General features: G+C 40.0%; 1 protein-coding gene across 7 annotated transcripts in view; it reads right to left on the minus strand.

Moving 5' to 3' along the window:
• The window catches only part of unm_hu7910 (un-named hu7910), a 214,777-nt gene extending 202,886 nt beyond the window's left edge, over positions 1 to 11,891 (minus strand). For 6 of the 7 annotated variants that reach the window (XM_063064199.1, XM_063064182.1, XM_063064141.1 and 3 more), the window contains exon 1: positions 11,695 to 11,891. In XM_063064199.1, coding sequence (XP_062920269.1) covers positions 11,695 to 11,752 — 58 coding nt within the window. In that variant the 5' untranslated portion in view covers positions 11,753 to 11,891. Of the gene's footprint in view, positions 1 to 11,401; positions 11,478 to 11,694 lie in introns of those variants that run through there. The other variant, XM_063064190.1, reaches the window with a different exon arrangement.
• Positions 11,892 to 12,114: the final 223 nt, after the last annotated feature.

The raw sequence follows: 12,114 nt of genomic DNA on the forward strand, positions 1-12,114 counted from the left end.
TAAAATTCCGGACAATCCATATTAGGAGCATAAACATTAACCAAAACTACTTTTTTATTAAATAATAAACCACTAACCAATAAAAATCTACCATTCGGATCAGAGATAATATCCTGTTGTATAAAAGTAACTGAGGAGTCTATAAAGATAGAGACGCCTCGAATCTTAGCATTGGAGTTCGAATGAAATTGTTGTCCCTTCCAAAATTTGAAAAAACGTAGTCTGTCCCCCCTCCGTACATGGGTCTCTTGTAAAAATAAAATTTGTGCTTTAAGTCTCCGGAACACTTTAAAAACTTTTTTCCTTTTAATAGGATGATTAAGACCATTAGTATTCCAGGAGACAAAATTAATAATAGACTCCATAAATCCTAAAGTCAACCCATAACAAGGAGGATTGACAATAGGCGCGACCCACAGACCCGGAGAGGAAACAGAACATACAAAAGATACCGGGGAAAAGGACGTAACCAATACTTCAATAATGTATATAGCCCAAAGAGAAACAAACTAAAACGTGAAGCCCCTCCCACCGCCCCCCACCCCAGGACCCCAAGGCGAAATCTAAAGCAGACCCGCCAGAAAGAAGCAAGCGCTAAAACTACCCCCATGACTTCCGGTATACGCTCCCTAAAAAAAAGGTATAAATATGAAAAGGATCAGCTAATTGTAAAACAGTAAAAAATAAGTAAAAAAAAGTTAACTCAATTAAAATACACACAGAACAGAACAAAAGCCGGAAAGTATATATTAAAAAAAACCACAATAAACCTCAAACTCATGAATAGACACAGCAACAAAAAAAATAGGATTATTAACATAAAATGATTATAAAAAGCAAAACAGAATAAAATTTAAAAAAAACTACAAAATTTAAGGCCGCACAGGAAATACGTAAGATGACAAAAGGGAAGTAACCACCCAGAATCCCCTGGGAAAAGAAAGAAATGACGCAGTTAAAAAGAAAGTTTAGCAGCCATATTAAGAAATCGAAAGTAAACTTTTCTGCCCAAATAGGGCACAGAAAAGTTAAAACCAACCAATTCACAGCCTCCGATCAACGGAGAAAATTAAAAAAAGGCAATTAAGATGTTGAAGATGAAAGTTGATCCAGATAACTCTGGGCATCCGATGGAGAATCAAAAAAACGAAGAGCTCCATCTAACATGCGAATCCTTAGACGTGCAGGGTACAGCAGCGCTGGTCTTAAATCCATCTTATAGAATTCCGACATCACGGATCTGTAACGGACCCGTTGGTCCCAGATTGGTTTACTGAAATCTTCCACGAATCGGAACTTAAGATCCGAAAAATCAATGAAACCTTTAGATCGAGCGAATCGAAACAGTCTCTCCTTATCTTGAAAGTAATGAAAACGTAAGATAACATGCCTAGGTCTATCTGACCTAGACGAGTATGATGGGATTCTGTGAACACGATCCAGTAGCGGTGGTTGGTCAGGAAATACAGTAGGGAATGCATCTTTTAAAAGTTGAGAGAAATATTTCATAGGGTTGTTAGCTTCCACGGCTTCCCTGACGCCAATCATTCGTAAATTCTGCCGTCGCATTCTAGATTCCAAGTCAGAGTTTTTAAAAGTCAAAAAGTCAAGTTTCTTCTTCATTACATTAATTGTTTCTTCGACTTTCCCCATCTTAAGCTCACTTTGTTGCGCGGATTTTTGAAGACCAGATATAGCCGACTGATGTTCCGCAATACATGTTTGCATCTTATCAATTAAATCGGCAATTTTCTGGAACTTAGTTGAGATTTCCATATGAATCAGGTCTTTAACAAAGCCCATAATTTCTGTACGAATCATCTCCCTAACAGAGGTTGAAATTTCCCTCTGAATTAACTCCGATATAGCTTCCAAAGTCACCGGTGATTCAGTCGGAGGGAGATCCGTAGCTTTCGGTTTAACCGGAGGTTTACCATCCTTGCCGTCTTTCCCGTTCTTAGACATAGCAGATCTAAGTTCCATCCAATTGTCAGAGAATTCAGTTTAATTCAAAGTATTGTAAAAATTGATGCCTTAATAGTTAATTAAAGTATAGCTGACCATAGAGAGAAAAAACTCAGAGGTAATGGAGCGAGTCAAGAACGCGACTTCACTCCATGAGCGCTACCGGAAGTCTCCTCTCCCTTCTTGAAGGGTGGAGTGACATTTGCAATTTTCCAGTCGCCAGAACCATTCCAGAATCTAGTAATTCTTGAAAGATCATTACTAATGCCTCCACAATCTCTTCAGGCATCTTTGTCAGAACCCTGGGGTGTACACCATCTGGTCCAGGTAACTTATCTATCTTCAGATCTTTCAGTTTCCCCAAGAACCTTCTCTCTAGTAATGATAACTTCACATACTTCATGACCCCAGACACCTGGATCTTCCATCATACTGCTAGTGTCTTCCAGGGTGAAGACTGATGGAAAGTACAGTACCCATTAAGTTCGTCTGCCATTTCATTATCCCCCATTACTACCTCTCCAGCATCATCCTCCAGTGGTCCAATATCCACTCTCGCCTCTTTTTTTTACACTTTATGTATTTGAAGAAACTTTTGGCATCCTCATTAATATTACTGGCTATCTACTTTGGTATTCTATCTTTACCTTCTTAATGACTTTTTTTAGGTGGCTTCTGTTGGTATTTAAAGGCTTCCCAATCCCCCAAGTTCCTGCTAATTTTTGCTCTATTATATGTCCGCGTTGACTTCTCTTGTTAGGCACGGTTGTCTCATCAGAATACTTCTTCCTCTTTGGGATGTATATATCCTGTGTCTTCTTAATTGCTTCCAGAAATTCCAGCCATTGCTGCTCTGTTGTTATCTTTGCTAGTGTTCTTTTCCAAACAATTCTGGCCAACTCCTCTCTCATGCCTCTGTAATTTTCTTTACTCCACTGTGATGCTAATTCATCTGACTTTAGCTTCTCCTTCTCACATTTCAGGGTGAATTCAATCACATTATGATCGCTTTCTCCTAAGGGTTCTTTTACCTTAAACTCTGGTTCACTGCGCAACAGCCAATCCAGAATAGCTGATCCTCTAGTGGGCCCAACCACAAGCTGCCAACTCGTAGGCTTTCTGGAAATTCCCCCTCTTGGAATCCCACACCAAACTAATATTCCCAATCTATCTGCATATTGAAATTCCCCATGATGACTGTAATATTGCCCTTTTGGCATGCGTTTTCTATTTCCAATTGTAACTTGCAGACCACATCCTTACAACTGCTTGAGGGTCTATACAGAACTCCCATCAGTGTCTTTCTACTCTTGCAGTTTCTTAGCTCTATCCACAATGATTCAACACTTTCCGACCTTATGTCACCCCTTTCTAATGACTTAATTTCATTCTTTACCAACACAGCCACGTCACCCCCTCTGTCTACCTGCCTGTCCGTTCTGTGTATCTTTGGACATTAAGCTCCCAATTATAATCTTTTTTCAGCCATGATTCAGTGATGCCTACAACATCATACTTGCCAATCTGTAACTGTGCCACAAATTCATCAGGCTTATTCCATATACTGCACATATTCAAATATAGTAACTTCAGTCCTGTATTCAGCTGCTTTGATTTTGTCCACCTTTTACATTGCAACTCATCCTGTTGACCTCCTTTACTTTCCAATTCCAACAGCTTAAGTCAGAATCAGTTTCTAAATGGTTCACCAGAGCACTCTGTTCTCTTTCCTACATAATTACTTCAAAAAAATTGTTATGTTAAAACATAACATGTTTAGAAAAATTTAACCACTGCACTTTATCTTTTTCATCAGTTTTTTAATATATTCTTCGTGAAAATATTTCAACAATTTAGCTTCAATTCTCCAAATAGAGTATTTCAATACACAATCTGGAATTATTCTGATATGAGGAACAAAAAAAACTACTTCACCAGAAAACAGAAGAATTGGCCATTAGCAGCTTATTGTATCAGCCCAAACATTAGTCACCTTCCACATTCTCTGAAACACCCACAGATGCAATGATTTTCCTTCGATAAAATTCCATGAAAGATTATAAGTCATTAATTAAATATGTTCGTAAATTCAAAAAAAAAATTCCCTAATTAAATATGAAACTTGCTCATTTTGGTCTACATCCCCATTGAAATTAATGGGATCACCAATCGTACAAAACACAACGCCCTGGTATGTGATAACCCAATGTGCAAAGAACCAGAATTGATCACAGAGCTTAACGCAAAACAACCCTTAGGAGAAAGTGATCATAATATGATCAAATTCACCCTGAAATTTGATAAGGAGAAGCTAAAGTCAGATGTATCAGTATTATAGAGGAGTAAAGGGAATTACAGAGGCATGAGAGAGGAGTTGGCCAGAATTGATCGAAATAGAACTCTGGCAAGGATGACAGCAGAGCAGCAACAGCTGGAATTTCTGGAAGCAATTTCGGAAGGTACAGGATATATACATCCTAAAGCAAAGATGACACAACCATGGCTAAAAAGTGAAGTCAAAGCCAACATACAAGCCAAAGAAAGAAAATATAATAGATCAAAAATTAGTGGGAAGTTAGAGGATTGGGAAGCTTTTAAAAAACAACAGAAAGCAACTGAAAAATCATACTTAAAGTGTCATTTTTAAGATAGAATACAAAAGTAAGCCAGCAACAATGTTAAGGAGGATACCAAATGTTTCTCCAGATACATAAGGTTTAAAGAGAGGCGTGAGTGGATATTAGACCGCTGGAAAACAAAGTTGAATAGTTAGTAAAGGTGGACCACCAAATAGCAGAGGAACTTAATAATTATTTTGCAATTCTTCACTGTGGAAGACAAGACCAGTATGGTATAAGTTTCAGGCGTCAGCGGGTATGAAGTGTATGATGTTACCATTACAAGAGAGAAGGTTCTTAGAAAACTGAAGGTAGACAAGTCACCTGGACCAGATGGTATACACCCCAGAGTTCTAAAAGAGATAGCTGAAGAGATTGTGGAGGCATTCGTAATGGTTTTTAAGGAATCACTAGGTTCAGGAATGGTTCCGGAAAGCTGGAAAATTGCAATTGTCACTCCACTCTTCAAGAAGAGAGAAAGGCAGAAGAAAGGAAACTATAAACTCAATGTTGCAGTCAGTTATTAAGGATGATGTCTCAGGGTACTTGGAGGCACATGATATAATAGCTGTAGTCAGCTGTTTCCTCAGGGAAAAATCTTGCCTGATTAATCTGTTCGAATCCTTTGAAGAAGTAATAAGCACGATAGACAAAGGAGAATCAGTTGATTTTCAGAAGGCCTTTGACAAGGCGGAACACATGAAGGTGCTTAACAATCTATTTGTCGATGGTACTATAGGAAGGATTCTAGCATGGGTAAAGCTGTGGATGATTGGAAGCAAGCAAAGAGTGGGAATAAAGGGAGAATTTTCTGACTGGCTGCCGGTGACTAGTGGTGTTCCACAGGGGACTGTGTTGGGACCGATTCTTTTTATGATTTGTTTGATGAAATTGATGGCTTTGTTGCCAAATCTGCAGACGATATGAAGATAGGTGGAGGGGCAGGTAGTTTTGAAGAAATAGAGAGGCAATAGAAGGACTTAGACAGATTAGGAGAACGGGCAAAGAGATGGTAGTTGGAATACAGTGTCGGGAAGTATATGGTCATGCACTTTGGTAGAAGAAGCAAAAGTACATACTTTTTTGAAACTGAGAGAAAATACAAAAAACTGAGGTGCGAAAGGGTTTAGGAGTCCTTGTGCAGGATTTCCTAAAGGTTAATTTGCAGTTTGAGTCTATAATAAGGAAGTCAAATATGGTGTTAACTTTCATTTCAAGACGACTAGAATATAAAAGCAAGGACGTAATGTTGAGACTTTATAAAGCACTGGTGAGGCTTCACTTGGAGTATTATCAGGTTTGGGCCTCTTATTTAGAAAGGACGTGCTGAAACTGAAGAGGTTAACAAAAATGATTTCAGGATTGAATGGCTTGTCAGATGAAGAGTGTCTGATGGCTCTGGAACTGTATTGACTAGAGTTTAGAAGAATGAAGGGTGACCTCACTGAAACCTATCAAATGGTGAAAGGCCTTGACAGAGTGGATGTGGAGAGGATGTTTCCTATGGTGGGAGAGCCCAAGACCAGAGAACACATCCTCAGAATAGAGGGGTGTCCTTTTAGAACAGAGATAAGGGGGAATTTCTTTAGCCACTGGGTAGTGAATCTGTGGAATTCTTTGGCACAGGCAGCAGTGGAGGCCAAGTCTTTAAAAATATTGAAGGCAGAGGTTGACAGATTCTTGATTGGTCAGGGAGTGAAGGGATACGGGGGGGGGGGGGCGGCAGGAGGAAGAGGAGAAGGCAGGAAATTGGGACTGAGAGGAAAACTGGAGCAGCCATGATGAAATGGTGGAGCAGATTCAATGGGCCGAATGGCCCAATTCTACTCCCATATCTTTATAGCCTTAAATTCAGCAGTTTTACACCCTTAATTTGCTGCTACAGTATTAAAGTGGATACATGCCAACAGATTCCTTCAGACCTCTAACGTTATTCTGAAAAATCCAAGCTAATAAAATGATGCACCATTCTAAATTTAAAATGAAATTTGCAAATGTAAATAGAAATGCTTTTCAATGTTACTATTCTGATGGCAAATACAGACCTCCAATTTATTCTATAACAGCAAGTAACCATCTGATTAATAGTACAGTAGATTTGTTTTCAGATGCAAGATTGTAACTATCCTACCAATAACTTCTACATTTTAAAATTACTTTTACTTGAAACTGCTTGAATATTTTTATACTTTATATCAATTTGCTGCTGGATAAAGACCACAAATTTTGATCACTGGAATCCTATTCATGAGCTGATCATATACTAGATAAGAGCACAAGACATAGAAGTAAATAAGGCCATCCAGCTCATCTAGTTTGCTCCGCCATTCCATTGCGGCTGATTTATTATCCCTCTCAAACCCAATCTCCCACTTTATCCCTGTAACTTTTGGGGCCCTTATAAATCAAGAATCTATCAACCTCCGCTTAAAACATACCCAATGATGTTATCCTAAGGCAACAAATTCCACAGATTCACCACCACCTAGCTGAAGAAATTCTTCCTCATATCTGTTCTAAAGGGGTATCCTTGTACTCTGAGGTTGTGCCATCTGCTCCTAGACTCCTCCATAATAGGAAACATCCTCTCCACATCCACTCTATCCAGATCTTTCAATATTCGATAGGTTTCAATGAGATCCCCTCTCATTCTTCTTAACTCTAGCAAGTACAGGCCTGGAGCCATCAAACGTTCCTCATATGTTAATGCTTTTATTCCTGGGATCATTCTTGTGAACTTCCTATGGGCCCTCTACACCACCAACACATCCTTTCTTCGATAAGGGGCCCAACACCCTCTCCTCACCCTCTCCATGAACTGTTTGTTCTTCTGCCATCAGGCAAACATTACAGGATCATCAAAACTAAAACCACAAGGCTACTAAACAGCTTCCTCCCACAGGCAGTCAGACTGCTAAATAGCTGCTCTACCTGACTCTGCTTTGGACACTTTTAACTCGCACTGGACACTTATAACTGATTTAACTGACATGTGGCTGTTGTGATTTACTATTTATTGTTATGTTTATTATTTAGTGTTGCGTTTGTTATGTTATGATTGCACTGCTCCCAAGAAACGCTGTCTCATTCTGCCCTGCAGAGCTGTTGTATGGTTAGAATGACAATAAAGTTTTTTGAATCTTGAATCAAAACTGCTCACAAGTACAGTCTGACTAATGCCTTATAATGCAGAGTCTTTACATCTTGCTTTTATATTCTAGTCCTCTCAAAATAACTGCTATCATTTTTGCCTTACTTAACATCAAATCAACCTGCAAGTTAATCTGACAATCCTGCACAAGAACTCCCTATTCCCAAGATGAGACTCCCAGCACACAAAGTATTCTAATTTGTAATTCCCAATTCTCGACACAAAATTATCTGCACAAAATGTTAGATAATTTTTTCTGTACAGTAAAAGAGTTGACAAGTTCAGATAGATATAAAGGTATCGCTTTAACTTCAACTCTTTAGTGCGCATGCGCCAGTCATGCATGCAGCCTGTTACAGCCGTTCCAACTAGTTTTCTTACTTTTTTAAACTTGCATTACTTGTTGTATTTTTTTTTCCACGGTAACACGTTGAAGCTGCACCCTCTCCAACATGTTGGTGGAGAGAGTTTTATTTGGTTTTTTAGCTCTGGAAATAGTTACATTCAGACACGTCTCATTAGCGAGGCAGCAGTATGGTCCTATTGTTTATTCCAGGGACCAGCTGATTGCGCTTATGCTGGGCCGGTTTAGCGAACAGAGTGGTGGACACCCTGGCTGAAATCCGGAGGACAACACAGAGGATGCAGAGGGGGATCAAAAAGGCAAGGAAAGAGGACCGGATCGAGACGACAGAGACCTATGGAGAAGAGGAGTTCTCCACTTGGACTGCATGTGGACATACCCAACCAAAACTTTTCCATGAAGGGCTTCCAGACCGTTCGGGCTGACCGGAAATGCACTGAGAGCGGTAAGCGTAAAGGAGTTGGGGGCTTGCTGTTCTGGTTAACAACAGATGGTGCAATCCTGCTCATATTACGATCGAGGAACGTGTTTGTAGCCCGGATATTGAATTTTTTGCTGTTGGATTCCGGCCATATTCCACCGAGATACAACACTGGGCATCATGGGAGGTCGTTCCTGCCTGTGACCATCGAACTTTGCAGCTCCTCCCGTGGAAGGTCAGACACCATGAGCCAATAGGCTGGTCCCGCACTTAACCATCCGGCATAGTTTGCATATTGCTGTTTGATTGTTTGTGGTTTTTGTATTTCTATATTTATGCTCTATTCTTGGTTGGTGCAACTGTAACAAAACTCAATTTCCCTCAGGATCAATAAAGTATGTCTATGCCTAATGTAACAATAAAGTATGTTAGCCCATTTCTAATTACTTTCCTGCTTAAAAAGAACACTGAAACCACTTTTAGTGCAAGGAAAATGGAACATGAACAGAAAGAAAATCAACTATCGAGCAGGATTATATTTGCAGAAATGTCATCCTCAAAATATGATGCCATTGTGAAAAAGTAACTTCTAACTCACACTAGTGGCTGGTCACAGAAGAGAGATTAGATAGAAATCAACACCTTCAGAAGGAAAGATGGGGAAAAAAGGGGATACAGAAAGCAACACTTAAATATTTAACACTTCGAGAATGTAGGTAATTCCTTGCAATTCCATGTGGTTTATCTATCAAATGCTGGAAGCCTTCTTCCCCAACACCTGTATTAGTTGGACAGTTATTCACTTAAATCACTTGATGCATCACCAAACTACATCAAAATGTTGTCTCAGTTAAAAATGTGTACTTAATAACTCCGCCACTGGATACATTTAATGGAATAAAAGTAATTGCCTTCAGTCTATGGTCTGCAATTGTAACACATGTGAAAATACAAGCAACTAAAATGATCTGAACTTGCATGTGTTGCAATGTTAAATTGAAAGCCTGATGTTTTACTGCATCATCTAATAGAATGAGGCAAATTATTCCCAAAATGTGTGGAAATTCATGCTTCTCAGTGAAATGAAGAAAAATCCCAGATGAAACAAAACACTTTGTGAAAATGATGATGGAAACATTCAACACATCAGGCAGCTGACTGGGTTAACATTTTTGAAAAAAGTAGCTGATCTACCAAATGCTTCCAGCATTTTATGTTTTAATTTCAGATTTCCAGCATCTGCAGTTCTTTTTTAAAAAAATACATTTACAAAGCTGTGTATGAACAGCTGTAAATGCTACAATTAGAATTTAAAACATTTTATGCAACATCGAAATTGTCATGTTTACATGTGGGGTTTGCTAGCAATAAAATGGAATCATTAACTTTCTATTATTGCAACTATTGCAATTTGTGAAGACTCACAAGAACAACATAATAGATTTTTGACATTCTTATCAAAAGAGAACGTACTTGCTACTGTAGCAGATTCCCTGGGCTGGTTCTGGGGATGACAAGTTTGCTCTAAGAGATAGATTAGACCTGTAACCACTGGAGTTTGGAAGAATGACAAGTGATCTCACTGGATCTTACAAAAGTCATACAGGGCTCCAAAGTATAGATGCAGGTAGATAGTCTTCCCTGGCTGAAACATCTAGAACCATGAACCCAATATTGATTAAATGATAGACCACTTTAGGACTAAAATATTTTCCCCCCACTCAGAGATTGGTGAATTCTCTGCCTAGACGATTGTGAGCCTCAACCACCGAGTTTAGTCAAAATTAAAATTGATAAGATTCCTGAATAATTAAGAAGGCAAAGAAAAAGGGGATAGCACTGAAGTAGAATATCAATCATGATGAATGGTGAAGCAGACTGAAGAACAGACACCCTACTCTTGCTCAAAGTTCTTGTGTTCAAGTGACAAAGGATTTAGTTGGAACTTATTTCCATGCTCCTAAGCGAGCTTGGAGTGGCAGGCAAATGCAGTTTTGAGTTTAGTAGATTGCAGAAGACGGGAACGGGTCAGGAAAGAACTCTTACTATGAGTAGCAGAGGATGGAAGCAGGGCAGAAGAATTTAACACTGAGGCATCTGGTGAAAGTATGCTGACAAAGGGAGGTAGAGGTAAAGACACTGGCTGAATATTAAAGAGGGAAGGAAAAGCAGACTGCAGGGGGCAATACTCAAGGAAATTGTGTTCCAAGATTTTATGCGAGTACTTTTCATTAACGGTATTTTAATTACATGCAGGCCTTCCAAATCAGCACTGCAAGATTTAGGTAATATTCTTTCAAAGCAGGGGTCCCAACCTCAGTTAATGGTAAGACTCCAGGGCATAAAATGGTTAGAAACCCCTGTTTTAGAGGTACCCCACCACAGGTTTAAATTCCTCCACCCTGCATCACAGTGGTTTCACAGGATGGCTTGCAAAAGGGTATCCTGGAATAACACCTTGCTTCAAGGCCTGTGAGAAAGAATAAATTATAGGATTACAGAAAAATAAGGAGGAATGGAATCTCTGCTGAGAAGTAGCACCGAATTGCCTCTTTATGTCTCACACGTATGAAGGAACAAATGAATACTGCTTAAAATAGCAAATAATCACCCCAATGCTGCATCACTCAGTACATAACTCAAACCACAAAGACTGGCAAAAATAAAACACAATTTCAAAACCTACAGCAGCACATAAAACATGAAATTTCAAACAAATTATTAAATAATCTTAAAGAACCAAAGCACAAAGGACCCACCTACCCCAAAACACAGCAAAAGTCCTACCAAAATATGAAACCAATGCGGTTAGGTAGAAATTGCTGTATTTGTTTTCAACCAACACCAGACATGAAACCTCTACAGGGGGAAAAAAAAGATACCTTTGACCTCTAGGAAAGACAAAGATCGATCTGACTGAGGTTCAGGCAAATCCTGTATGAAATGCAAGCAATCAGCACAACACACAGTGCACAGACCTGCAGCGCACAAGTAAACAAGGAAGGTGCGTTAGAAAACGTGCAAACGCTCCCCACGTGATAACGCTATGGCAAGACGAGCCAGCCTTGTGCCCATTCCCTCCGTGCCCGGCTGTCCCATGGCATCCTGCTCCTTATCAGGAGTTAGCCATCAGCATCGGCTCCGGACTGCAAGCTCTCCCCTCCGGCCCTCTCACCTTTCTTCGACCCCGCAGAGCTCGATCTGCTGTTGCTGGCTTTATTTTTCGAAACCATGGCTTGCTTGATTGAAATGTAAAACGCGTGCAAACAAAAGAAGAAATCAATGGAAAATAACCACCCTTCGCCCGCTCCCTCAGCTCAACATTAACTAAACTTCAACCCTCCGAGGTTGGAGCACGGCCGCAACCTAATCTCAGCAACGTTATCGTTAATTGACGTCAAAGCGGTCCAACCAGAGGTCGGGTTCTCGGCAGTGATTGGATGAGAGCTATTTATGCCCGTCCCACTCCCCGGGAGGGGGCGGGACAGCTTTGCTATCAAGGTAGAGTGAGGCGCAGCGTGCGCGCCGAGCGAACGTGGCAACATGGAAGCAGCGAAGGCTCGCGAGAGCTTCAGCCTGCTGTCAGTCCAGAGAG

Source organism: Mobula hypostoma, chromosome 1 (genome assembly GCF_963921235.1).
Source record: "Mobula hypostoma chromosome 1, sMobHyp1.1, whole genome shotgun sequence".
NCBI classification, from domain to species: Eukaryota; Metazoa; Chordata; class Chondrichthyes; order Myliobatiformes; family Myliobatidae; genus Mobula; species Mobula hypostoma.